Source organism: Pseudomyrmex gracilis, unplaced genomic scaffold, assembly GCF_002006095.1.
Source record: "Pseudomyrmex gracilis isolate BER0280 unplaced genomic scaffold, ASM200609v1 scaffold_114, whole genome shotgun sequence".
NCBI classification, from domain to species: domain Eukaryota; kingdom Metazoa; phylum Arthropoda; class Insecta; order Hymenoptera; family Formicidae; genus Pseudomyrmex; species Pseudomyrmex gracilis.
Window position 1 is genome coordinate 91,516 of NW_018020698.1, and position 25,540 is coordinate 117,055.

The 25,540-nt window shown below is 41.0% G+C and overlaps 1 protein-coding gene across 11 annotated transcripts in view; it reads left to right on the plus strand.

Moving 5' to 3' along the window:
- Positions 1–25,540, plus strand: part of LOC109856330 (rap guanine nucleotide exchange factor 2-like) — a 71,552-nt gene that overhangs the window by 35,099 nt on the left and 10,913 nt on the right. For 6 of the 11 annotated variants that reach the window (XM_020431459.1, XM_020431465.1, XM_020431460.1 and 3 more), the window contains exons 2-12: positions 71–615; positions 3,717–3,792; positions 18,595–18,696; positions 22,325–22,537; positions 22,781–23,133; positions 23,217–23,678; positions 23,821–24,113; positions 24,206–24,509; positions 24,598–24,826; positions 24,915–25,219; positions 25,348–25,532. In XM_020431459.1, coding sequence (XP_020287048.1) covers positions 317–615; positions 3,717–3,792; positions 18,595–18,696; positions 22,325–22,537; positions 22,781–23,133; positions 23,217–23,678; positions 23,821–24,113; positions 24,206–24,509; positions 24,598–24,826; positions 24,915–25,219; positions 25,348–25,532 — 2,821 coding nt within the window. In that variant the 5' untranslated portion in view covers positions 71–316. The other 5 variants (XM_020431461.1, XM_020431466.1, XM_020431462.1 and 2 more) reach the window with 5 other exon arrangements.

Sequence of the window (25,540 nt, forward strand, 5' to 3'; positions counted from 1 at the left end):
CGCGCCGATCTTCGAATCTCTCGCAAACGCAATTTTGAGAATATCGAGTTACATTCGAAACTCCATTTAGGAAACTATCGGGCGAGAATAATCCGCTTTGAAGAACAAAAGAAAAAAAAAAAAGTATCCAATTCTTTTTCGCGCGTTCTTCGCCATCACTTTTGAAAAGTAAGTATCGCGCGGCCGAAAACGACGACGAAAAAGACGCGTCGAAGATGTAAGCCAATCCGGGAACACACTCGAGACACAGACAATGGATGAATCCGGTGCGTCCCGGTGGCGTAAGGATCATCAGTGAGAGGATCGTCGAGAGAGGATGCGCAAACACACCACCCAACTTCGAGGTTCAGCTGGCCATAATGCTGGCTATCACGGGGCAAATAGGGGCCCGGTGAGAAGATGGAACAGCTTCCATGGTGGCGGTGGCGGTGGTGGCGGTACAGGTAATTTCAACGATGGCGTTGGGAACGGCAGCGTGGTCACGAAAGCCTGTCACGAGCCCTTCAGAGCCGTGCCCAAAGCGGTACAGGCCCTCAGAAGCGAGTCCGTTGATAGGGCCCCTCGCGTTCAGCCGCCACCGCCGCCCGCGTTTCCCAGAAGGAGATTTTCCGTTTGGTGAGTCTTAGTTGGGATTACTTTGAGAAGAAAAAATTCGATCGAGTTACGAAGATCGATCTCTGTGTATACTTCTGTTATTGTATTTGTTACGGGTGTGACAGGAAAGAACGAATGAATGTGAATCTATTGTGACATTTTCTCGCGAAAAAAATTTAGGGCGCGAAAAAAAAATGTCGGGCAAATTGCGCGGAGAGTATCTGATTACAGGTGAGTTTTTTTAAAATAGATTTTATAGAAGAAAATGTTCTCTCTGTTTCTCTGTCTCTCTCTGACGATTCTCTCGCACGCAAGATGGACGCACGCGCTTTTTTGACAAAAATACTTTCGCGTCTCTTTATGTCACAATTCCGACGCAAGTACGAATAGTGCTAACCAGCGAAAACCACCGTCGTGCAATTTCACACACTCTCGTACGCGTGAAAGGACAGCCTAATAGCGCGATGAATAAGATTAAAAAGATATGATAATAGAGAGAAAAGGGTAATAGCTCATAACGGCTTCATAGAAATATTTCATTACGTTGAGTGGATCCACGTGGCTTAATGTCGTGAAATGGCACGGATAATTTCGCGAAATGGACGTCAAATGAAGAGAAAGAGAGAGAGAGAGAGAGATAGAGAGAACGGTCAGGCATGCGAGATTGTCGACAATGAGACCGGCTATGCTACCGTCGCTTTGGTCCCTGTTAAGTCCGCTGCGAATTATAACGAGCGTACGCCACGGATGTATTTCGGGAAATGGGAACAGAAAGACACTACCGGACAAAAGTTTGCATCGCGCGCGCGCGCACACCAGTGCGCGGCATAAAGCGTGTACGCGACACTCGATGCGATTGTGCGCGGGTGCTTTGATTGCTTCCGCTGTGAGCGCGTTGGCGGAAAACAAGCTCAAGTGCACGGTGAATCGGTTGCAAAACTACTGGAAAACATCCATGCCGACCTCTGTTAAATTTCCGCGCTTTCACTTTATATTGTATGTATGTATATATATATATATATATATATATATATACACATATACATATGTATGTATGCACACGGTTGCTGCGAGTCTTTTTTCCAACTTTGTACAGAATATTTACAGAGAACACATTGTTGTATCTCCAATCGCCGTTACTTTTACCGAAGAGGTTCGACATTGCCGCGTGCACGCGTATTTTATAAAAAAAACCTTTGAGTATTTACTCTGAGTATCAGTTACAAAACTAAAAATGAAAACATCAACGGAACAGATCTAATTTGCACTTTCGATATAACGGTTTTCGATATAACAATTTCGATATAAAAATTTTCAATATAACTTTGTTTTTGAAACAAAGATATTTATATTAGATCATATATAATTAAATTTATACAATTAAATCATTTGTAATGTAAAACTAGTCTTTAGTTAATTTGAAATATTTCATTTGGTTTTACATAATTTATCTCTCTCTTCGCGGTTGCCGAGTAATATATGTATATGTAAATTTCTATTTCTATATGTAATATAATATATGTAATATAATATATATTTCATCATCTGATCAATCTAATGTAATTAGCGAGCAAACATCATGAAAATTGGCTTGACCAAATATTTCAAGCCGATCGATCGACTCTTTCCCGTTCTTGCTACTCTAAGCCGAGACGGAAATGTCTCGACGCGCGTGCTTGAACCGAACGACCTACATGTCTGACGAAATAATTATAATCCCGAGGAAGCAAAACGCGCGACATTTACGGGGTTAACTTGTAACGAGGATACACACGCGCGAAGACGAGGCGCGCGTCATCCACGTCGAATTGAATTTTCTACAGTGTACACACGCACGCACACACACACACACACACATGCGGATCGAGACGAGCGGTGCGTTACGCATGCGTTACGCGTGCGTTACGCATCGCGGCTCTTGCTCGTGTGCGGATAAGTCGAGGGGAGGAAACGGGATAACACGCGGGTCAACAGCCTTCGACAACCTTACGGCCTTCTGCAACCTCTCTTTCCTTCATCTGCTGTCTCGCTTTTCCGATTCTCGGTCGGTCGAGCATCGACATTCGATTCGCAGTCGTCACCGTTAAATTGAGGACTTTTCGTGATAAACGATATAACTCGCGTTAGGTGTAAACAAAGTAAAACAGCGAGAAAAAGCGGTCTCCCACAGTGGAACAACACGATATTGTTGATTTTTAACTCGTTTAATTATAATAGGTAATATGAGCCGTTGTTTTTTTAAAAGTGCTATAAGTCCATTTTTTTGTGTGTTATCATAAATATAAAAAGAAGACATCTATGTCTCACTCTAAAACTATCACTAACTCATTTTTTTCCAAAAATGAACTTATATCAGTTAAAAAAAAAATGGCTCATATATTAATAGAGATAAATATCTCTTTGATCTAGTTTCTAAAGAGAGTTGCAAATTGTTTGTTATATTTTTGCAAAATTAATATTAAGTTTATTTTTATAACCTGCAAACACATCCATACGATACATTTATTTCGGTGATAATAATCGTCAAAAAAATTGGAGTGACATTTTATTCTTTCATTATCGCGGTGAGGACGTTTAATATATAGAGAGATTCGATCTTGTGCTTTCCTTTTATCAGAAAAAAACGGTCTGGACAATAGCATATCGGTGACACCCCCCATTTTGTGTAACCGCAGCGAATATCTTCCCATATTGCCGACAATCAGCCGTGCCTTTACGGTTAATTTGAGAAGTGCCCTTTCCGACGATGGGGGGGAAAACATCTGTCACGATGGCGTAGCAGACCAATATTGGATCGTAGTCCGTCGTGGGAGTTAATGTCGGGACAGCAATAATATGTATTTACACAATCGCGCGAAAGCTCGTATATTCGTTCGATTCGGAACGATACGAAATTCGACGGCAGGGGAGGGGGAAGTTTTGTACGATGAATCACAATTTCACACACAGAAGAGGCTTCCTTTTCTCGTCTCGATGCGGAGATATCCCCGAGAAAAGTCAAAATGAAATATTGACTCTCGATAAAACGCCTGCGGCTTCTACGCGCGGGTGTATAAATATTTTTATGAAATGTGAGAGCGCAATGTGATAAAGAAATATTTTGTTTTCTTGCCGTGTTGCAGCTTCGGGAAGCGGACGGGTGGCAGTGCCAGGAGACCCAACGAATGTTTCGTCCTCGAGCCATCCGAGATGATTGTCGTAAGTGTTTTTTTTCTTTTTTGCTTTATACACGCCAACACTAAAACAACACACCGAATCAAACACCATGTTTGATTTGTTAATTCTTTCGAAAAGAGAAAGAGAGAAAAAGTTTAAATCTCAGACGCGTTTTTTTTTTTTTTTTTTTTTTTTTTTTTTTTTTTTTATCGAAAAACTACAGGCTCTCGAATTTTTACNAAGTGTTTTTTTTCTTTTTTGCTTTATACACGCCAACACTAAAACAACACACCGAATCAAACACCATGTTTGATTTGTTAATTCTTTCGAAAAGAAATTTATCGCAAATAAGAGAATATTAGACGCGTTTTTTTTTTTTTTTTTTTTTTTTTTTTTTCAACTTTATCGAAAAACTACAGGCTCTCGAATTTTTACGTACCCTACGGTTGAAACCGTACGGTACGAAAACTTGGCAAACGGATGCGTAATTTTCTGTGGTCGGTTTGCCATGGAATGCGAAACAGTTGGAGCAATAAGCGTTTACGGGATATTTTTTTTCCGAGCACTGCGCTGCGATATCCGCGCCGCGAAAAGACAATGCGCTCCGCGCGAGACTCAACGTGGCAGACAGTTAATCGATAGTTTCTCTCTTTCTCTCTCTCTCTATCTCTCTCTCTCTCTCTCTCTCTCTCTCTCTCTTTCTCTCTTTCTCTCTTTCTCGTATCATGCTCAGGTTGAGTTTTGGAATCCCTCGTCTCGCGCTCTCCCGCCTCGCAGTTAGCTCGTTTTATTTCGTTCTCATCGCCGGTCGATTCTCTACGTGCCAAAATTAGGACAAACTTTCAGACATGCGGGACCTAACAATTGTTTGACTCTTTCAATGAGAGCTAGTGTCGCGAACGCGCGAATTTCGCGAACATTCCAACTTTCAACCTGCTTGTACAACGAAGAAGCGAGGTAGGTTTTTGTTCAATTGCGCTTTGTTAAGTTCAGTTCAGTTTTTCGCGTATACTTGCGATCTGATATTGCGTTGATAAAAAAAAAAAAAAAAAAAGAGTGAGTTTTTAGGTTCTAAAGGAGAAGACAATGAGAAATATAACTCGTAATACTGATATTACATTTTTTGAAAGAGAAATACAATATAAACTGTATTCTCTGCCTCGTATGCGCGAAAGCATTTTTATTGAATTATCTTGAAAAAAATGTGAGACACGAGAGCAACATCCAAACTTTAATCACGCTTACAGTTGCTGTGCAAAATACAGTAATTGCAGAGTCGCGAGGAATTTATTCTGATATTGCCGATGGAGTTTACTCGAGCGTGTGTAAAGTTGGAAATTCTGGTTCGCGTTGCTAATTACACTTGCGTGAGCAGAAAATAAAGTTTCTGATCCGAGCTGCCATCTGCAGCGACGTTCCGAACTGCATTACCGACAAATAGCTTGACAGTTCAGTTGCTGGTGGTCGATTAAAACGTGTCATGACGGTTACGATGTATATATTAATAAATAATAACATTCTAAACAACATTCTTTCTATGATAATTTATTGCAAAAATTATTTTCAATATTATTTATAACCAAAAAATTACCGTAAAAACAAATGTTGTCCGAGCGCGCGTGACATTTTTTATTTTTATCACTTAACAAGATTATTGCTCTCGTGCGAATTTATGTGGCGCGCGATTCAAACCGCAATTAAATCTCGCCAATCTCAAAACCCAATTTCAAAGACACTTTATCATTGGCGACACATGACTCTGTTAATCCGCACGTGTGTCGGGCGTGTTTTTCGTGCGTCGTAATGAACTTCGAAATTTTGCAGCGCGGAATCTATATTTATTTATTTATTTTTTTTTGCAAACGCATTGTTATTTCGTTTGTTATGAAATTCACTCGCCACACTCCCGGATGATCGATACGCACAGCCCTCGAGCTGTGAAACTTTTTCCTCCGACAATCAATAGCTCTCTCGCGCAAGTAATTCGCAATTTCCAATAGAATTTAAACAAAATGTGTAACTCACTTTTCATTGTTGCCCCGGTGTGTGTTTTGTTACTCTATATCCGGGAATGAATGAACGAAAAAAATGCGAGGAAAAAAGTAGAATGGGAAAAACCGTGTTTTCTGAAAATTTGCGCGTAAAACCCACGCGCGAGTGACCTTTGACTTTGATTTATTTAATTTTTCCGCGCGTTCTTCTCTCCCGTGGGACGCTGAGATATTGACGGGAAAAGGGGGAGAGGAGTTTATTCATGAGGACAGCGCGCTACATTTATCAATTTTGGCGGATTCCGGGTCGCGTGTGCGCGTGCTGAATGAAATTTCTTTTTCCGCGATGGAAAATTATTGTCAGCACCTTGGGTACACACACACACACACACACGCGCGCGCGCGCACGAGTTTACGTGCGTTCGTCCGCAGGGTGACTCTGTGACCTGACACGCGAATTGGACGTCTGACCTTTAACCTTCCTCCCGTTATTCTATAGTGCTCCCTGTAGTATGCCACACTGTGGTACTTTATCCCCGTCGCTTTGCTCACTCTCCGCCACTCGAGAGCTCATTGTGCGGAAACCTCGGGGCGCCGAACGAAGATTAATCATCGCCACAAATGACCTTTTTTTCAGCATTAGAAGAAACGATAGTTGTCCATTAGTTGACGAACTCCGACGTTTTTACGCAAATATTTAGAACGCAAGAACTTATTTCTGTTTTTTTAAGAATTGATATCTTTTTTTTTTTTTACAACGAACGGAAGAGACTCAATTGATATCGTAGCTGGGAACAAAACGTTCAGTTCGGAGCACGACAATTCTCTCTCTCTCTCTCACTCTATCTATCTATCTGTCTCTCTCTCTCTCGAGAAAGAGATGTGAGTATATTTAATAATTGTGCATTACCCGAGCACGACTCCGCGCTCCTATCTTTCGCGCCGCGTTGTCGCGGCACGTGCAGTTTTCAAGAAGCTTATCATCAGTGACGAAACAACGTCGGGCGCCTGGAAGTATACGTACGTCGGCGTCTGACGCCGCGCGAAACATAAATCGTCTTTGTTCCTTGTTGAATTCCGATCATTGATATTGAGGCGCGAGATCTATTCGCGTTGTACGTGCACGGCAGCGTGAAAGAACACACAGTAAAACGACAAAATTTGAGTAAAAATCAACGCGGATGAATAATATTGTCAAAAACTTTCGAGATTTTTTTGCAACGTGTGCTAGATCGCGCGCACGCGCGACAGACGCGATAGATTCACAGCAAAGGTTCTCTGTATTTTAATTGTATTTATTAGAGTTTATTCGTGAGTTTTTTCTGAAAAAAATCTAACGAGTTCTCTCTCGTTTTTTCTCTCTCTTTCGTTGCGATAAAAAAATTCCAATTACTTCGCGCACGTTTATAAAATATATATATATATTAAAAAAAAAAAAAAAAAACGATTATTTTTGTAAAAGCAATGATGATATTTGCGAATTGTGCGTTTGTGAAAAAAATACTGAACGAGATTCTCGGAAACGTTTTTAATTGAAACAAATTCGCTGACCGAAATCGGTGATTTTTGTGGTTCCGTACCGAGAAAGTAAAATTGTCGGTTGCGACAACACCGTTCCGATGCGACGGATATCGCTTCTCGGAACGGAAAGTTATCCCTCAAAGAAAAACTTCGCAACATTTATGCGGGAAAATACGTGGCGCATCGCGACCGGACCAATTTCCACCGGGAAAACCGATAATCGGAGACGAGTCGATCGTTACGTCGCGCGTTCCGAGAGGAACAAAATAGCGAAACTTCGTTTCGGGAGAGAGAGAACCCAACAAGTTGCTGCCGTAATTTCGCTTCACCGCAAATAATCCGTTCCGCGCTCCGACATCGCTCTCCTTCTCCGATCGGATTTCTCCCGCTTCTTGTAACTCGCGCGCACGTTTTGTCTTACCTAGCCGTTGGGCGGAAAACTGTTCGGCGAAAAAAAAGAGAGAGAGAGAGACAAGTGACATCACGGCGAGAGAGAGACGTATATAAAAAATAATTACGCGCAAATTCTGTATTTGCGCGCAACACGCTACAATTTCCGTGCCGAGTCGTTCCGCGCGCGCGCCCAATTATGCAATTATACAAATTGCGATCTGTGTCCCACGATTATTTCTCCCGTCGACCCAGATGCGAGCGGAGTGTCGGAAAGCGGCTGCCTTTCCGATCCGCAACGCGTATACGCGTAATACGAAACCTTGCGTATCTACGTAAAGGATAAATCGCTCGATTTCCCGTTTGTCACGTTGACGTGCGGACGTATGTACGTTCGTCTTTTTTTCCATTTTTTTTATCCGACTTTTGTCGCTCTGTGTCGCAAGCACACGACTGCGTAAATATACGCAGTCGTGTTTGCGTAAGAATATAATACCGTATGGCGAACAATGCCACATCCGTCGTGCGTAAGCGCGCGTCTCCGGAGAGATAGATACGTTACGCGAGATCTTCTTGTGTACAGGAAGTTTGAATGAAATCGACGTGACTCGTCATGGTATTACTCAGATTTCATTTTTATCGCCAGACTGGGTTTAACACCCGCTGCTGGCGCGTTCGGAGGGAAAAACCCTTTCTAAATATAAATGTATACAAACCTTCAACTGTGGCTGAGACCCAGGTCTCACGCTGAAGTTTCGTTCAATTTTACTCGTCGCGCACGATGACATCGCGCGCGCACGCGCGCGCGCGTTATAACGAAACAACAAACCCGTCGTACACAATTTAATTGTTAATTATAAGTTTCCGTTTTAAGATGCGAGAAATTCAAATTCCAACAATATCCGATTTACTCTGCGCGTGGCATACTTAGAAGCGTCGGATAAACTTTGGCCGCGTGGCTTTCTTGCCCTTTGACATACTTCGTGCTTAACAGTCTGACATTATATTGCGGTTTATATACTCGTCGACCGGTACATCGCAAGATATATATTCCCGGCTTATATTATAACATAGTTGTGGAATATTCTAAGGGGCGCGCACGCGTGACGGAATACTAATGTACAATCTTGCAATCTTGTACGGTCTTGGCATTCTGTTTCATTTTATACGTTCGAACTCTTATTACGTGACGATTTCTCATTTTACGAAAAAAAAAATGCGGACTAAACTCGCATGTGGCTTCACACGCGCTCTCAAATATATATGAATAAATGATTCAGATAAAAGTTGTTTGTTTTTTTTTTCTTTTACATAGAATAAGATGTCGCAAAGAAAAATAAATGTTTCCATTAAACAAAAAACAACAAGTTGACCTTCAAATGACCTTGAAAACGTCCACTAACTCAAAAATCAGTGACGCCATTTTGTTTCCTCCTCAAAATCAAGCAAGTCTCAATCATTTTTTTGGAGAAAATGCATAGTTCTCGCGATATTCCGTTGTGCCAAATTAAATGGTTCATCCTGTATACATATATATACATATATTTATATATTATTTACAGATATTATTTATATAGCTTCAGAATTTTCACACACAATTATACAATAAATTATACAATATTATCGCACAGATTATGGCTCTCTCTCGTAAAGCTTGTAAATTATAACACTTCTCGTGTGAAAACGCGGGGGCACAATGGAAAATGTCAAGTAGGGTGACAAAGCGGTGCCTGTAACCTATTTTCAATAGCGAGCTTGGTTGATATAATGACCCGACGGCACAAAGGCAGCTTATTAGCCGTAATAAAGTATCGTAAGTGTTAGGTTAAAAAGTTCCCGGAACCCTTGACGACGGGAACGCGAGGGATTTTCTTCGGATATAAAAAATGCGAAATCTCGCGTCCGTTTCGCCGAAACGGAAAAAGAATATAACACCGGCCAGATCCGCTCCGAAAATAAATCCTCATCCAGACAACGCATGTCTCTTCCCCCTGTATCCTTCTTTCTCAACGTTTATGCGAGGTTTCTCTGTGAGAGAAACGTGTTTCTTTTTTCCTTCTCTAAATTTCGCCAGACGCGCGTTTTGCGTTTGCGCGTCTGCATCGAAAAGAATTTTTATTCCGTGTAAAGTTTTAATTTCGTACAAAATACATCGCACGTGCTTGATGAGTTTGTGAAGTTCACGCAAATTGTTTGCAAATTGTTTTATATAAACATCATACACGTACACATGGTTGTCTTCTCGAAAATGTGTATTTAAAAACCAAAGCGCGTGATTTCCTCGTTTTTTTTTTTTTTTTAATTTATTTTTCACTCTTTCTCGTTAATTTTAAATTCTTGTAAAATTTAATAACTTCATTCTGATATTGTTTTTTCGTTTGCAACAAGGTTAATCTGTCTCTTTATTGGAGGAATCTTCTTATTAATCAAAACAGTCGGAACTATCAGTTTCACCTTGAACCCATTTGCGATCCGTCTGTGCGAGTATCGTATTCTCCCCTGTTCCCTTTTAAACGCACGTTCCAAGTCGACACACTTCCGGCGCAGGAAGTGCGCTATCTCTTTTCATTATTGAGACGCATCTTTAATTTCCTCTAGTTTAAACCACGAGTGCAATGGAATTATTTCCCGTTATCGCGCTCACGTGTGGTTTGTTGTTTGCAACTTTGTTGTGCAACGTCGACACACGTGGCTCGCGCACATCAATCACCGTAAAAGTTGTATAATTCTCAGATATCCTCTAAATATAATATTTTAAGAACGATGAAATTAGTTTATTATTTATTTAATGCGAATTATAATATATAATACACATATTGGACACGAGTACACGCGAAACTTTTGATGGATTCTGTGATAGAAAAGTGGAACAAGTAATTTTATTAAAAACGATTTATTTATTCTACCAAGTACGACGAAAAAGAATAAAAAAAAAAAAAACAACGGGGATTACTCGATAGAATGAATAAATCGGTTTTAACAAAATTACTTGGTCCATTTTATTATAAAACGAAAAATCCATCAAAATTGCGCGCGCGTGTGTGTACGTGTGTGTACTCATTTCATATTATATAAAAAATAATGTATAATATATAAAACGTATAATATAAAATATAATATATTACACGTGTATATAATGTATTTTTATAACATAATTATTAAGATTATATTTTCCGAGGTAAAAAATGTTCTTTCTGTGCCATTTTCTCGTTTCTCTCTATCAACTCGCACTCGGTTTCGAAGCTCAGTGAGCAACGATGTAGATATGTTTGATTCGCGATATATGTGCGTGCGAATTCATCCGTGAACGACGTATCGTTCGGTTGCGAGATCTCAGAAACAAGATGAAAGCAAACTGTCGTCGATGTAAACGCGCGCGCGCGCGATGTTTCGACCCAGATCTTTTTCTCGAGAATCGCTTGTTAGATGCACCTGGCAACCTGTTTCTACCTGTATTCCTACCTACCTACCTACGCTCTCCGAAGCGTATGTGGAAGCCGACAGTCAATGCTCGGTACGCTCCATTGATTATGGGTTACGATTAGGTTTCTCGCAAGTGTGTGTTGGAAGCTGGTTCGATGCCCACACACTTTATGTCGCGGGTGTAACTCTATGACGCGGGTACGAAGGTGCGACACACGATACGACCATCGCTCATCCGCACGTACGACGACTGGATCGATTACACGTTGCGCGGATATGCGTGAGTGCGTGTGCACGTACGATGCATTTTTCATTCATGCCTTACGCGGCCGGACGTGTGTGTGTGTGCGTGTGCGCGCGCGCGCGCGAAAGGAAGTCGGTAATGCAGTAGTTGCTACTTACGCTACTTCTCTTTCTTTTTGCGAGAATGTTTTTTTTTAAACAACACGATAACACACGATAACGACAACGTGTACGTTCAGGAATAATCGCGTACCTACAGAAAATACATATTGCTTATAACATCGCGCGGCCGACGTAAATGTGTCTCTTTACGCGCGGCTTCATACATTTCCTTTTTTTCCTCTTCCTTCGGATGAATGGCATTCCTCTGTTACGCGTTTTTCTTTTCTATATTAAGTTTTTGTTATTTTTTTTTATATTAACATTTTAACATTTATCTTGTTGCAAGTTTCATGTTTTTGAGTTTAGCCCTCAAGCGTAAATAGCAAAGTTGCGAAAATTTCGATCGAGGTGACTCTCTCTCTTCTGTTTTGCACCCGCCAAATTTAAATCGCGCACACACGCTAACCTCGAATAGTCCAGTCAATAGGGAAAAAAAACCATCATTTTTTGCAAAAATGTTTAACCGATTTCCGAGTACATTATTGTTTAGTGTGCGCTTCACTGATAGACCCCTACTATCATGTATCTAAAATTTTTTCCCGGAACTTGTTACAAATGATGGTTAAAAGTGTAGAAAATGGGTTTTTCGCTTTTATCGAGGAAGAACTGCTAGTTAGAGAAAACAGCTTTAAATAAAAGTTGTAGATATTGAAAATATCTGTCGTTTAAGCTATTAATCGAATGAATCGAGCAAATATTCATCGAGATAATTGTAAAAAACACCAAAAAATGACTGTTTCTTTAATTGTTAATAAACTTTGTAATAATTAACACAAAACTTTGACATTTACCAAAAATATGGCCTTTGCTACCCTTAAAACGTGTGCAAAATTTCTGATTGAAACATTATATAGTTTGTGAATAGACGCATTTGTTTAACCCAGAGACCCTATTTTTGCACTTAATTATGCCAGCTGTTAACAATGATACAGCAACCAGCAGTCTAGTTTTGTTCTGAAAGAGTTGCACTATCACATACAAGTGATATTTAACCAAAATTGTTATAAGAAAACACCCAAAATGGCGTTGAAATATAATGGTCGTTTTTCGCTCATAAACAAATGAAGTAACTTTGCATTTTCCTACTACCATTGGTTTTTGCAAACTGTATGCATCGATAAAATAAAACTAGTACTATTATTTTGCAGTAACATCAAGAAATTGTTCCAACAATAATGCATGTGTACAGTACTGCATAAATAAATTATCAGAAATTATTAATAGTTATTAGCGTCAAAGTTACTTCATTTGTTTATGAGCGAAAAACGACCATTATATTTCAACGCCATTTTGGGTGTTTTCTTATAACAATTTTGGTTAAATATCACTTGTATGTGATAGTGCAACTCTTTCAGAACAAAACTAGACTGCTGGTTGCTGTATCATTGTTAACAGCTGGCATAATTAAGTGCAAAAATAGGGTCTCTGGGTTAAACAAATGCGTCTATTCACAAACTATATAATGTTTCAATCAGAAATTTTGCACACGTTTTAAGGGTAGCAAAGGCCATATTTTTGGTAAATGTCAAAGTTTTGTGTTAATTATTACAAAGTTTATTAACAATTAAAGAAACAGTCATTTTTTGGTGTTTTTTACAATTATCTCGATGAATATTTGCTCGATTCATTCGATTAATAGCTTAAACGACAGATATTTTCAATATCTACAACTTTTATTTAAAGCTGTTTTCTCTAACTAGCAGTTCTTCCTCGATAAAAGCGAAAAACCCATTTTCTACACTTTTAACCATCATTTGTAACAAGTTCCGGGAAAAAATTTTAGATACATGATAGTAGGGGTCTATCAGTGAAGCGCACACTAAACAATAATGTACTCGGAAATTGGTTAAACATTTTTGCATCATTTTTTCCCTATTGACTGGACTAGAACGGGCATTACGGGGTTTACGAAAAATCCACACGACAAATGAACACACGTTGGCGAATTAATGACACGGTCGGGATTCCCGTTTTTTCGAGTGAGGTGCAAATTGAACACCACGGACGCGATGCCTCCCCCTTGACATTGCCGCCGTTTCCCCTTCAGTCGCGCGGCGGAGAAGTGTCTCTCTCCCGGCCCCGGCGATTGCGGCGGTGATTAAGTGCGCGCGGAGCGCACACATGACAAAAAATGAACATCCGCGTGGAGAGGAAGATAGCGTGCTTTATCGTGGCGTACGCCGGACGAGTGCGGCTCGACAGTCGCTTCTCGTGCCCCCGTCCGGCGTGGTCTCTCCGACGATGTTTCGCGGCTAAAGTTGTCGTCCGTTGTTTGAAATCGCGCCGATTAAACGCGGAGGCTTACAACGGCTATGATTAATTGAGTGACCGAACGAGACGCGAGGGAGTGAATAAAAAAGTGTTTTCAACCAAATAAATTAATTGTGAGTGGAGAAAAGAGATAAAGAACGCCGCGTCGCGTCTCGACGAGAGAGGATAATCTCGGCGGAAAAGAGAAAAACATCGCGTCGAATTATATTGTCGACGCGCGGATAAATTTCGATTATCGTCGACGGATAACGATTTTCAAAAATCCTTTGAACTTGTCTCGCCCTGTCGATCGTTTATCTTCCAGATGGTGCGCTATTTAGTATTTGAGTGTCGTCCGCGCACAAAAGTGCAACTTGTTTGAAAGACGAGATTGTAAAAACGACAATGCTAACGTCACTGCGATGACGCACGCTCGAGATGGATAATAATCGCAAAAGTGTTTAACGCGACATTTTCGACAGATTTTTGTTTAAACAAATATTGTGCAAATTCCTCTTTTTCTGTTGAGAAAAAATGTTTCAAATCTTGTTGTTATCTTAATCACGTTGATCATAAAAATTGTATATTTCCGCAATTTCTTCGAATTGTCTTTCAAGCAAAAATTAAATTATTCGTCCGCGTGTGTAAACTTTTTTCGATCGATGTTATATTTTCGTAATATCCTTGTTTTTCAATCTTCTTGACGTTTTCACGGATCTTACTTGCGTGCCCGGTTTTTAGGGCCGCGCGCGTGACGCCAATGGTTGTCGGGAACGCAGGAAGAACCGAAAATAAAGTAGACACACGCGTACCGGCAACTCTGCGCCGTATGAACACGAGGCCGGCTTGGTCTCGCGGAGGTCCCAGAGAGAAATTTTTAGCTCGATGCGCTCTCGTGTATGTGTCGGAAAGCCGTCGTAATGCAGACTTCTCGTAGTACACAATTCAGAGACGACAGTTTACGCGCTCGAAAATCGTCAACGCGCTCTTTCCCGAGCTCGATTTACACATTCGACCTTTAGCACAAGTTTTTCAACGCAAAATACGCGGTCAAATTACGGTCTTAAATTCTTGCAAACGTTTGCACGCGCTTCGCAGATATATATATATATGTATATATATATATATATATAAACGTTGCGCATAACCTTTGCGATATTGCTGCCTAATGAAAAAAGAATTAAAAAATTGAAATTATTTCGAATTAAAAAAATGTATAATTTATTGTGTCAAATTATTTTCTATTTAAGAATAATTGAAACGTTTTTTTTATTATTTGCACTCGCGATATGGAAATTCAAGATATCGTAGAAATAAATTTATCACGTTTTAAATATTGCACGCGTATACACATTGTAAATTATATAATAATAATTTCTATACGTCCCTGAGAGGATGTGTGATCACGTGATTAAGTTAGTCTGGTCTTTGGCTCTCTTGAGGAATCGTGAACGATTCGGTTCTCTTTCCGCGAGGTGTACATATATATGTATGTGTGTGTACACATACGCGTGTCAAATCTCGTTCTAAGCAAGGTAGTTAAACGTTTAACAAGTTTGTGGAAGCTAACTCCACCGTCGATGCGATTCTCGAGATTGCGAAGTTTGCAAGGTCCGCAGACCGAATAGAATCGCCCGATCGCGATCAAAACCGGAGCATTTAAGTTAGTTACGAGTGCACCGTCACGCGCGTCTCGCCTCCCATAAATTCCGTTCTCGTGTTTCACGCGAGATGATTGATATTTGCGGCACGTTCACGAGTTTTTGCGCGAATCGAAGTCCGCGAATTGTCCGCAATCGGTGAAACAACAACCGATCGTCGCGGTGTCGAACAACCAACGTCGCGTTGTTGTTGTAGAAACGAGTCACAGATTGAGATATATGTATATAATCCGTCGTCGTAAAATCTGATAAATCAATCGCGGTTGTTGATCAATTCGCAGTTGTCGACGAGAAACGCGATGATGACGCTCGTTGATGAGCTTCTCGCGCAGTGATAACAGCAATATGAGGTAACAAGAGACTGACGTACGATTAGATATTCCGTAATTGTCGATATACTCAACAATTAGCCGAGCGTGTGTGTTTGCGAGATGTTGAAACACACAAGCAGAATCGGACGACCTCGAGTTGTTGTGGTGAGAAGACGAAAAGGACGCTCGGTGTCTAGGAGCTGGCCTAGTACACCTAGAACTTTATCGATCGTATCGTCCGAGGTAAAGAAGTGTTTTAATGTACATACATACACACACACACACACACACACTTGATACTACAAAAATAGCTTTTGATTTTCTGATAATTATAATTGCTAGATTCTATCGTCACTTGTCGATAGATAAATTTCGTTTGTTTCCGCATTAACTTTCAATGACCAATTCTCGAGATATAACGCCGGGTGTGTTTCTTCGAACTGATAACCTTGACGAGGCGACGATAGACGAGCGATATACGATCGCGAACGAGGTCATTAATGCTCGGCGAGTCGACGAAGAGGTGAACCGCGCGTTTATACATTATACACGTCTCTCCTCCGTTTTATCTCGTCCTGTCTCGCGTGTGTGTTACGTACGTACACGTGGACGTCGTTTCTCGCCCACGCACGCGGGTCGAAAATCCCACGCAGCGAAAGAGAGAGAGAAAGAGAGATCGAACGCGCTGCGGGAGAACGACGAACTCCGCATGAATGAGAGCGTATAATTGGGAGAATATTATTGTGACTGTAATTAATCGCGCGCTTGAAAGCGAATAACGTTGAGAGAGAGAGAGAGAGAGAGAGCGCGAGCGCGCAATATTCGCGCGTATCAAAATATTATTTCGTTCCGCTTTCGTTCGGATAAATTGACGACAATGTCGCGCTTATTGCGCGCTCGATGAATTATCGCGCGCCGAAATAAACTTTTCGACAACCAAATAAAAACAACACGCGCGTCGAAATAATAATAATAATAATAACAATAACAACGCGCGTATGTAACACGCGACATACATGCATAATTGAAATCGTAATGTAAATGTATTTCCGAATAATTCGCGCCGCTGCGATTCGCATTTTATTGTTTACAAAAACCCCAATTGTGTTACGTCAGGAGAAATACGTACACACACTCGGCGTGTACGTTGCGTCACGATTGCATTTTTTTTTCGGTCGATGATTTTGAAATGTCACGCCTACCCCTCCTGTCGTTCGGACACAAAGTAGCGAAATGTCAGTTAAAAAATTTTACTAATGCTACGAACATATATGTATATTGATTTATAATCGGGAAGAGAGTTCTGGGATTTCGCGCGATTGTTATTCGAAATTCTTTCCGAAATGATCCGCAGAAAGAAACGTATGTTCGAGAATTTACTTTTGCAAAGTAACGCTTTGTTCCTTGTCGCATGCGCGCGTGTACGAGCGAACAATAACGTCAAAGTTCTCTTTGTGCGACACAAGCAACGTACAGGCGATCGCGCAAACTGCAACCGAATCGGGAATGTCGCGTCGCTCGATCAAACGCCACTGGAAACTGAACTTTCATCCCGAAATTGGCTAAACATTCAGTTCTAACAATCGAGTCACGAGGGAGCGGTTCCGTGAATGGCACGTATAACCGGCGTATCTACCGGAAGTCCGGCCTACGAGTTCCGGCCCGAAGCGCATTTGTCTCATTGTCTCTCTTTCATCCTTTTATTTTTTTTTTCTCTTCTTTTTTTCCATCGCTGAATAGCGGCGAATATGTAACTGCATGTTAGTCGAGAAAAAGAGTCGAACCAGCGATGACGTAGCCAATATTGGCCCTGTTATTATAATAAAAAATTTATGCCACACAAATCTATATAAATTTTTATTAAAAAAATAACCAGTCGTAAACGTTCACTTAAATCGATATTACAAACCCGAGAAAACGATGTTTCAAAATAATATTATTTGATCAAATTGATGTCTTGAATATTATTGTATTTAAATTGTTATTTAAATACAACGATAATATTATTACTGAAATATTCGACGACTACGACCACAACTTTTTAACAAAAAGAAGAAAACTCTGCGAGAAGAGAGAAAAGTTCGCGCTATATAAATTATCCGTCATCTAGTCTAATGTTATCTTATAAATTCTCTCCATTTAATGTGTTTTTATCATATATTTTGGATTATCAGAACATTAAAATCAAATCATTGATTTCTCTTGATTAGCGCGCACTTGAATTTTATCTTCGTTTTCGGACGTGCGCCAAGAGTGACGTCACACATGTTGTTTAATAACGATCGTAACGGATTTGAATCATGCGAAACGGACGAAAGTAATGCAGCTGCAAGCACACGCGCATCCGCAGGTGATTAAATTATTATCAACAAAACGATTTTTGAACGAAACCGCGTCGTGGAGCGAAACTTCACTATTTGCGTATAAATTATATCGCGCGCGCATCCAGAGCTGCTCGAGAATGAAAAGTTGGTTTAAATAAAAAAAAAAAAAAAAAAAATAAAAAAAAAAAAAAAAAAAAACACCAATGGACAATCTCTGGGAATAACCTGTGTTCGGTCGTGTGAAATAGCGCGAAGCGGATTATCAACGTCGAAGTCGCGCCCGCGCAAAGTTGACATCACCCTTCCTCCAATGATTAGCGACGACGATGTTCTGTTTTCTTTTTATTATTATTATTATTATTATTATTATTATTATTATTATTATTATTATTATTATTATTATTATTATTATTATTATTATTATTACAAACAGAGGCGCGCGTAATAATTACGTGTTTTCCTTTCGAGCAGGATTAATAAAACGCGCTCTGTCTTGTACACAATTTATTTATTATAGTTCACTTGGTGTTCAAAAGCCTCGTTATAAACCGACGTTGGTCTTTTGCAGATCGACTACCCGGAAGTTCACGGTGGAGGAAGGATGCATCGACCACCGCACCCCCATCCCATAACTGACCACCGTCAGGTCAACCTGGTCTTCGATGACACGGTAAGGAGACGATAATTGTTAAACGGTATATATATTTCATTCGGATTTTATTGCGCGTGTATGTATGCGCGCGACAATCGAGACAATATATCTTCGAAGGGTCGATATTTCTCTTCGCTTTAACAAAAGGTTTTTGCTTCGGAAATGTTTATCTCGTACGTGACATATACTCTTGCTCCGATGACCGATACAATTACCCTCTCATCAAAATCGATGCTGCCGGTGCCAACTGGCGCGTAAACGTTCCGATATCGCCAATCCACCCACACACACGCACGCCCAGTTATAGCGCTCGCGAATTACTCCGATAATCCGAGTTTGATCGGTGGGAGCGCGCGCGGAACACGCGATCGCGCGGAGTCTTTCGGCGCGGGCAGAAGCTGAATGGACGAAGCAATTTGGGAAGTAGTGGCGTAAGCACGGAACAAAAAGGAAAAGTGAAAGAGAGAGAGAGAGAAAGAGAGAGGGGGGCGGACGACATAACGGGCCGTATAAATCATCATCCGCCGGGTCGGGCAGTGGCCTTTGAGCGGTTACTAGCTGAATGCTTTCAGCGGACCAGCGGCAACGCGATGATCTCTCTCCTGCGTCTATCTACATTTCCTTGTCTCTTTTTTTTCTTTCCTCGTCTTTCTCCTCTCTTGTTTCGTTCTCTCTCTCTCTCTCTTTCGCTCTCTCTCTCTCTCTCTCTCTTTCTCTCTTGCCCTTTCACGACTCGATCGACCGTCCGTCGACTCCTTAAGCGCATCTCACACGAGAGAGAAGAGATCGTCCGACAGTGACTTTCTGTCCGAGGAAAAGAGAGGAGAAAGAGCCTCTCTTTAGATCAATTCAGGTGTCGTTATCATCGTCAATTTACGTCATCGTTTGCTTATTGTTCCGTATGGCGATTAACTAATCGCCGGGAGACTGATGAATATTAATCGGGAGCACCGACGCGACCAGCGTGTTCTTTCTCAGCCGGCGTGTTCTTTCTCGAGCGCGTTTTGCAACGTTCCCCGTGACGTTGCACAGCCTGAATTGACATTCGCGTGGGTATTACAACAAATCGAAGTGGGCTGTGTTTTACGTGTCGCGAACGGTTATTTTTAGGTTTAAATATTTTTATTTGTTGTTTGTTTTTCTCCCTACGTGAAGAGGAAGACAAAGAGAGAGAGAGAGAGAGAGAGAGAGGGAGAGAGAGAAAAAGAGCGTATCTACATCTCGAGCAATTATTGTATATTAAATTTTCAGTACCGTTTTATTTTTTTTTTTTACTCGGTTTGTTTTTTGTTTTTTTTTTAATTTTTTTCAAATGTAGAGATATTGTAATTTTTCAATTTTAAAACTGAAATATATTGTGTTCTCTGTTTTAATTGTGAGAGCATAAATAATTCTATTAAATTACAAAAGCGTAGAAATTAACGAATTAAAATTGTACGCTGTCTCGGATTATAACGTCGTGTAATATTATTTTGAGAAATTCACACACACACACACACACACACAAAAGCGTGTGACAGTGTTTTTAAACATTCCTCATAATTCCCTCACATGCAAAATAAATTTATAATTTTCTCTCTATAATCGTTTTTCAAATCCCATCAAGCGGTCTCTCACGAATCAGAAATTGAACCGGTTGCTTAAATTCTCGTTCCCAGCAGAGTATGCAAATTGCTCTATACCCGACTCTTTTCTTTTTCTCAGCTATTTGCTTGATTGTAAGCGCTAATCATCACACCGATCATTATCGCGTAATATTTTACTTTGTTCCTAATTTTCGTTTGCGCGGTAATTATCATTCGTTACTTTGTAGTATCTCGAGAAGCAAATTCAAATAATCTATATAATTTTTTTACGCACACGCATGTAGCTTATATTTTTTTCGTTCCGATAAACTTTAAGCGATGAAAAAACTTACCGATGAAATGCGCTGAAACAAGAAGAAGAATTCCCGTTGAAATTCCCTCCGAAAAAAATGCGACGTTGCGCGCGCGGAAGCTACAGGTGGCTCGGTGTTGCCCCCCCATCGACCGACACGATGCGCCCCCCGTTGACACGGACCTGAGGAGCCGCTCTCGGCGCGGCGGGTCACATGACCACCCTACGCTCTCTCCTCAAAGAGAATGCCAAGCGACGATACGACGAGGGTGTCGGGCGGGACGAGAGGCACTCCCGTGTGTCCGCTAAGTTGACGGTCGACCGCGACGACGGCGACAACGGAAGGGCAGACATCGGGGACGAACACGTTTCGGGACGCGTCACGAGAAGTTTCGTGCTGCCTGAGCAACAAAGTGCGCGTACAAAGAGAAGAAGCTCGCGACGCGTTGCGGCACGTCGCCGTTCTCTCGAAGCGCGTAGTGAGAAAAAATTTATTTTACACGGCCGATCAGGGAAGACCAAGAAGCGCGCGTGGAAAATGCGGACGCTCGTGTTCGCGAGCGATTCGTCGTGATTGTCACCACGTCGAGAAGCTACGCGGATCGACGGGACGATAGCAACAGAACATCCAAGATCGCGCGAGTCCAACGTCGACACGATGGACACGTTCGGCGTGTACCAAGTGAGTAGCACAACTCTCGAAGACACAGCTCAAAATGGCCCTGGTTGTCTCTGCCGGAAATTCTCGTCCTCTCGACGGAAAACGTTCCCGGAGAACACGGGGGTGTACACCACGGCCGGCCGTCGTGATGACATGACAACGAGCATCGTAGGTGTTTTTGTTTGGGTGACGGGCGGGCGTGCGTGTTTGTGTGCGTGCGTGCCCAAAGAAGCGTATGTAACTCCGCGCGCGCTCGACGTTGCGATTCTCTCTTTCTCTCTCTCTTTCGCTCTCTCTCTCTCTCGCTCTCTCTCTCTCTCTCTTTCTGCGTGCATGTGCGTGATGTCATGTCGCTGCGACCTAACCTAACTTTAACCGCCGATGGGAGCCTGTGTCCCAATCACGCCCATTCCTGGTATTTTCTCTTCTACGCGCTACGGACGAGCGGCGTCGTCGATGATTTGTTTTTACTTCTCGCTTCGGGGCGATCGTTCTAAACGTCGATATGCGGAAACCGCATCATAAATCGTCTCTGTAGATCTTCCTGTTTATTCGTGGATATTGTTTTTTTTTTTTTTTTGTATAAACTCTTGTTGTTGATTCTTGGAAAAGAGCTACGTCAGATGAGGATGTTGGTTTGTTGTTACATTTTGTATTTTTATAGCTTGTAACATATGTTTATATATTGGAGCAAACATGTGTATAGTATAAATAGTAGATAGTAGATATTTTGGATTAGTACAACGTTTTAAGTCTTTTCTTTGTATTTCTTTTTTTTATCACTAATTCTATTTTTATTAAATATATTTTTTGAATATTCTGTGTAATCTTAATTTTTTCGATTCATGACACACACACAGATTTGCGAATAATATACTTTGTCTTAAAATTGTATTGATTTGATTTTATTGATATTTTTTTAGCTATAACAGCAAATACATTTAATATAAATTTAATATTGACAAAGAAAATGGGATTTAACATTCCCAAAAATTATAGAAAATGTTAGAAGAATGTTTTTATACTCTATACATGTTTGAGGATATATGTACGTGTATGTAATACATGGAAATATCAAGTAAATAATAAAAATGTTTGTTTTTGTAGTTCTCTCAAGGTCTGACGGGCAGACCGGAGCTGTATCAGAAATCGAACAGGAGCAGCCATTCGAGTGACACAAGTTCAGCATACAGTGGATCTGACACCATGACATCTGTACAAAGTTCATTAGACGCGGATCCTGATGAGGTGGATCTCTCAGGACTTGTAGAGTCTATTGTTGATAGTGATGAGGAAGAAGATCTGGCAGAGAGCATGGATGTAAGCGTCACAGTTTGTCTCGCACGTTTGCTGATTACATATACAGTCAAACCTCTATAACTCGAAAACTTCTATAAGACGAAAATTTTGTTCATTTCCTTCCGCTCCGCGGAAAGGAAAAAGACACTTCGATAAGTCGAAACTTCTACAACTCAAAGATTTTAGCTCTTCTCTTGAAATTCGAGATTCGATTGTATTATTACATATGTACGTTTTAACTTTGATGATTTTTATATATTTCAGAGTTTAACAGTTCGCGATCCCGTACGAGAATGTTTGGAAAAAGATCCAATTGACAGAACAGAAGACGACATAGAGACTCTTCTGGAGTTCACCCAACAGTTGAAAGCATTTACGAATATGACAATGGCTGTCAGAAGAGCACTGTGCGCTGTAATGGTGTTCGCGGTGGTTGATCGTGCCGGGATGGTGGTCTTAAATGACGGCGAGGAGCTAGACAGTTGGAGTGTCTTGATTAACGGTGCTGTCGAGATTGAGCACAACAATGGCGAAATTGAACAACTCGGCCTTGGAGACAGCTTTGGTATCTTGCCCACTATGGAGAGATTGTTACATCGCGGAGTTATGAGAACAAAGTTAGTAATTTGTATTTTTGCCTTTTGCCATGTATCTCAACCGTAAAAAGACCGTAAATATTATAATTTATATTTTTTTGTAGATGCGACGATTGTCAGTTCGTTTGTGTCACGCAAGCCGATTACTTTCGAATTCAGCATCAAGGCGAAGAGAATACCAGGAGACACGAGGAGAACGGAAGGGTGATTCTGGTGACTGAATTACGTGGTGCTTTGGACGGTGCCGCGCGAAGAGGTCACGTGGTGATTCGGGGAACGCCGGAACGTTTGATGTTACAGCTTATAGAAGAAAACAGTATTACAGATCCTACTTACGTTGAAGATTTCTTATTGACTCATCGAACGTTCATTGACAGTCCCTTGTTAGTCGCGAGTCAATTGTTGGAGTGGTTTGATCAATCGCAGGTGCGGGATCGCGTTGCTCGCGTCGTACTGCTATGGGTAAACAATCATTTCACCGACTTCGAGACTGATCCGGCAATGATGGAGTTTTTAGAAGCATTCGAAGCCGGACTAGAGAAAGAAAAAATGCTCGGACAACAAAGGTAAAATCGAGTTGTTCATTGTAATGATCTAACACGTTTGTGTTAAAAATAATAATTACTGTATATGTGCGCAAATAAAAATTAGAAGACTAAGAACGGAACGAAATTGGATGTGTCGATACATGTAAAATTGCAATTTTAGGTTATTAAATATTGCGTGTGCGGCAAAAGCGAGAACGCGAAACGTAACACTAGCCAGGCCAAACAGGGACGAAGTCCTAAATTTTAGTATCTTAGGAGGATTTGAAAGAGGTTTTGGTATATTTATATCAAAAGTTGACAAGAGATCTAAGGCTGAGGATGTTGGTTTGAAGAGGGGCGATCAAATTTTGGAAGTAAACGGTCAAAGTTTCGAGCACGTAAACCACGCGAAGGCTCTCGATATTTTGAGAGCGTCTACGCATCTAAGTATAACCGTTAAATCCAACTTGCTTGGTAAGTCAAATTCCTAGATTTTTATAATCGGAAGCAGTATATAAAAAAAAAATGTTTGAATTTTATTATAATCAATTATCTCATTCGCGCAGCTTTCAAAGAAATGCTTCAAATGCCTGAGAATTCCCCGAGGCCCCGAGGCAGAGCAAATAAGCCGGAACTTCCTAGACTTCAGTCGGATCCGCGTGTTAGGTTATCGACACACGTGGATCCAATGACGCCTGTGAATCCGTTAAATCCCATGATCGGTGGAGTACCGCTGTTAATTCCGGACAACAACGTGTCGCCGTGTAAAGACGCCAAAAAAGAGCACAAGGGATTCATGACACTGGGACCCAAGCGACGATTGCAAAAAGCTCTTATGAAGATGAACATATTGCCAAAGAACACGATCAAGTAAGCGCATGTTGCGAGATAATTAAATCTATGTGTGTGAATCTCTCTCTCTCTTCGATAACACGAGATATTTTTCGAATGTCAACAGCGACGGTGTACACGTGGACGATCCTCTTGCGCCACCGCACACACCACCGGGAACAGGACTTACGCAAACGACTAATCTGTATCACTCGAAGAGCAATCCGGACCTTACGTCGCTTTATTGCTACGACGACTTGAGAGCAAACGATTATCCTGAACACGTACTCAAAGTATATAAAGCCGATCAAACCTGCAAGTATCTTCTTATTCACAAAGAAACGACGGCGCATGAGGTGCGAAGATTTGCGTTATGTGTTGCAATTAAAAAAAAAAAAAAAAAACAACGTTTGTTTGTTAATTGTATATTAATTTATTATCTAGGTGGTAATGCTCGCACTGCAAGAATTTGGTATAACGGAAAGCAGTTCTAACTTCTCGTTGGCGGAAGTGAGCGTCGGGGAGGGCGGCATGATTAAGCAACGTAGATTGCCGGACCAGTTGCAGAATCTCGCGGAACGCATTGGGTTAAGTTCGCGCTACTACTTAAAGACCAACGGAATTTCCGAAACTTTAGTAGCCGACGATCAAGCTCCGGAACTTATTCGAGAGTCTCAAGTACACTTCTTGCAGTTAAATGCCGTGGAAGTGGCGATACAACTAACTTTACAAGACTTCAGTATATTCAGGTAACTTTCGAAATTTCTCAATATTTCGTTTAATCTCGCGATGAGTTTGATCTCGCGATTAACGTACTTAATTGCACGTTTTTGTTTGTTTGTTTGTTTTTTTTCGTACTAATGCGATTTTATTACAGACAAATTGAATCTACGGAATATGTGGATGATTTGTTCGAGTTGAAGAGCAGGTACGGTGTGCCCATGCTCAGTCAGTTTGAAGAACTAGTCAACAGAGAAATGTTTTGGGTTGTAACGGAAGTTTGTTCTGAACACAATCTCGTACGCAGAAGCAAAATTATTAAGCAGTTTATTAAGATAGCGCGTGAGTAT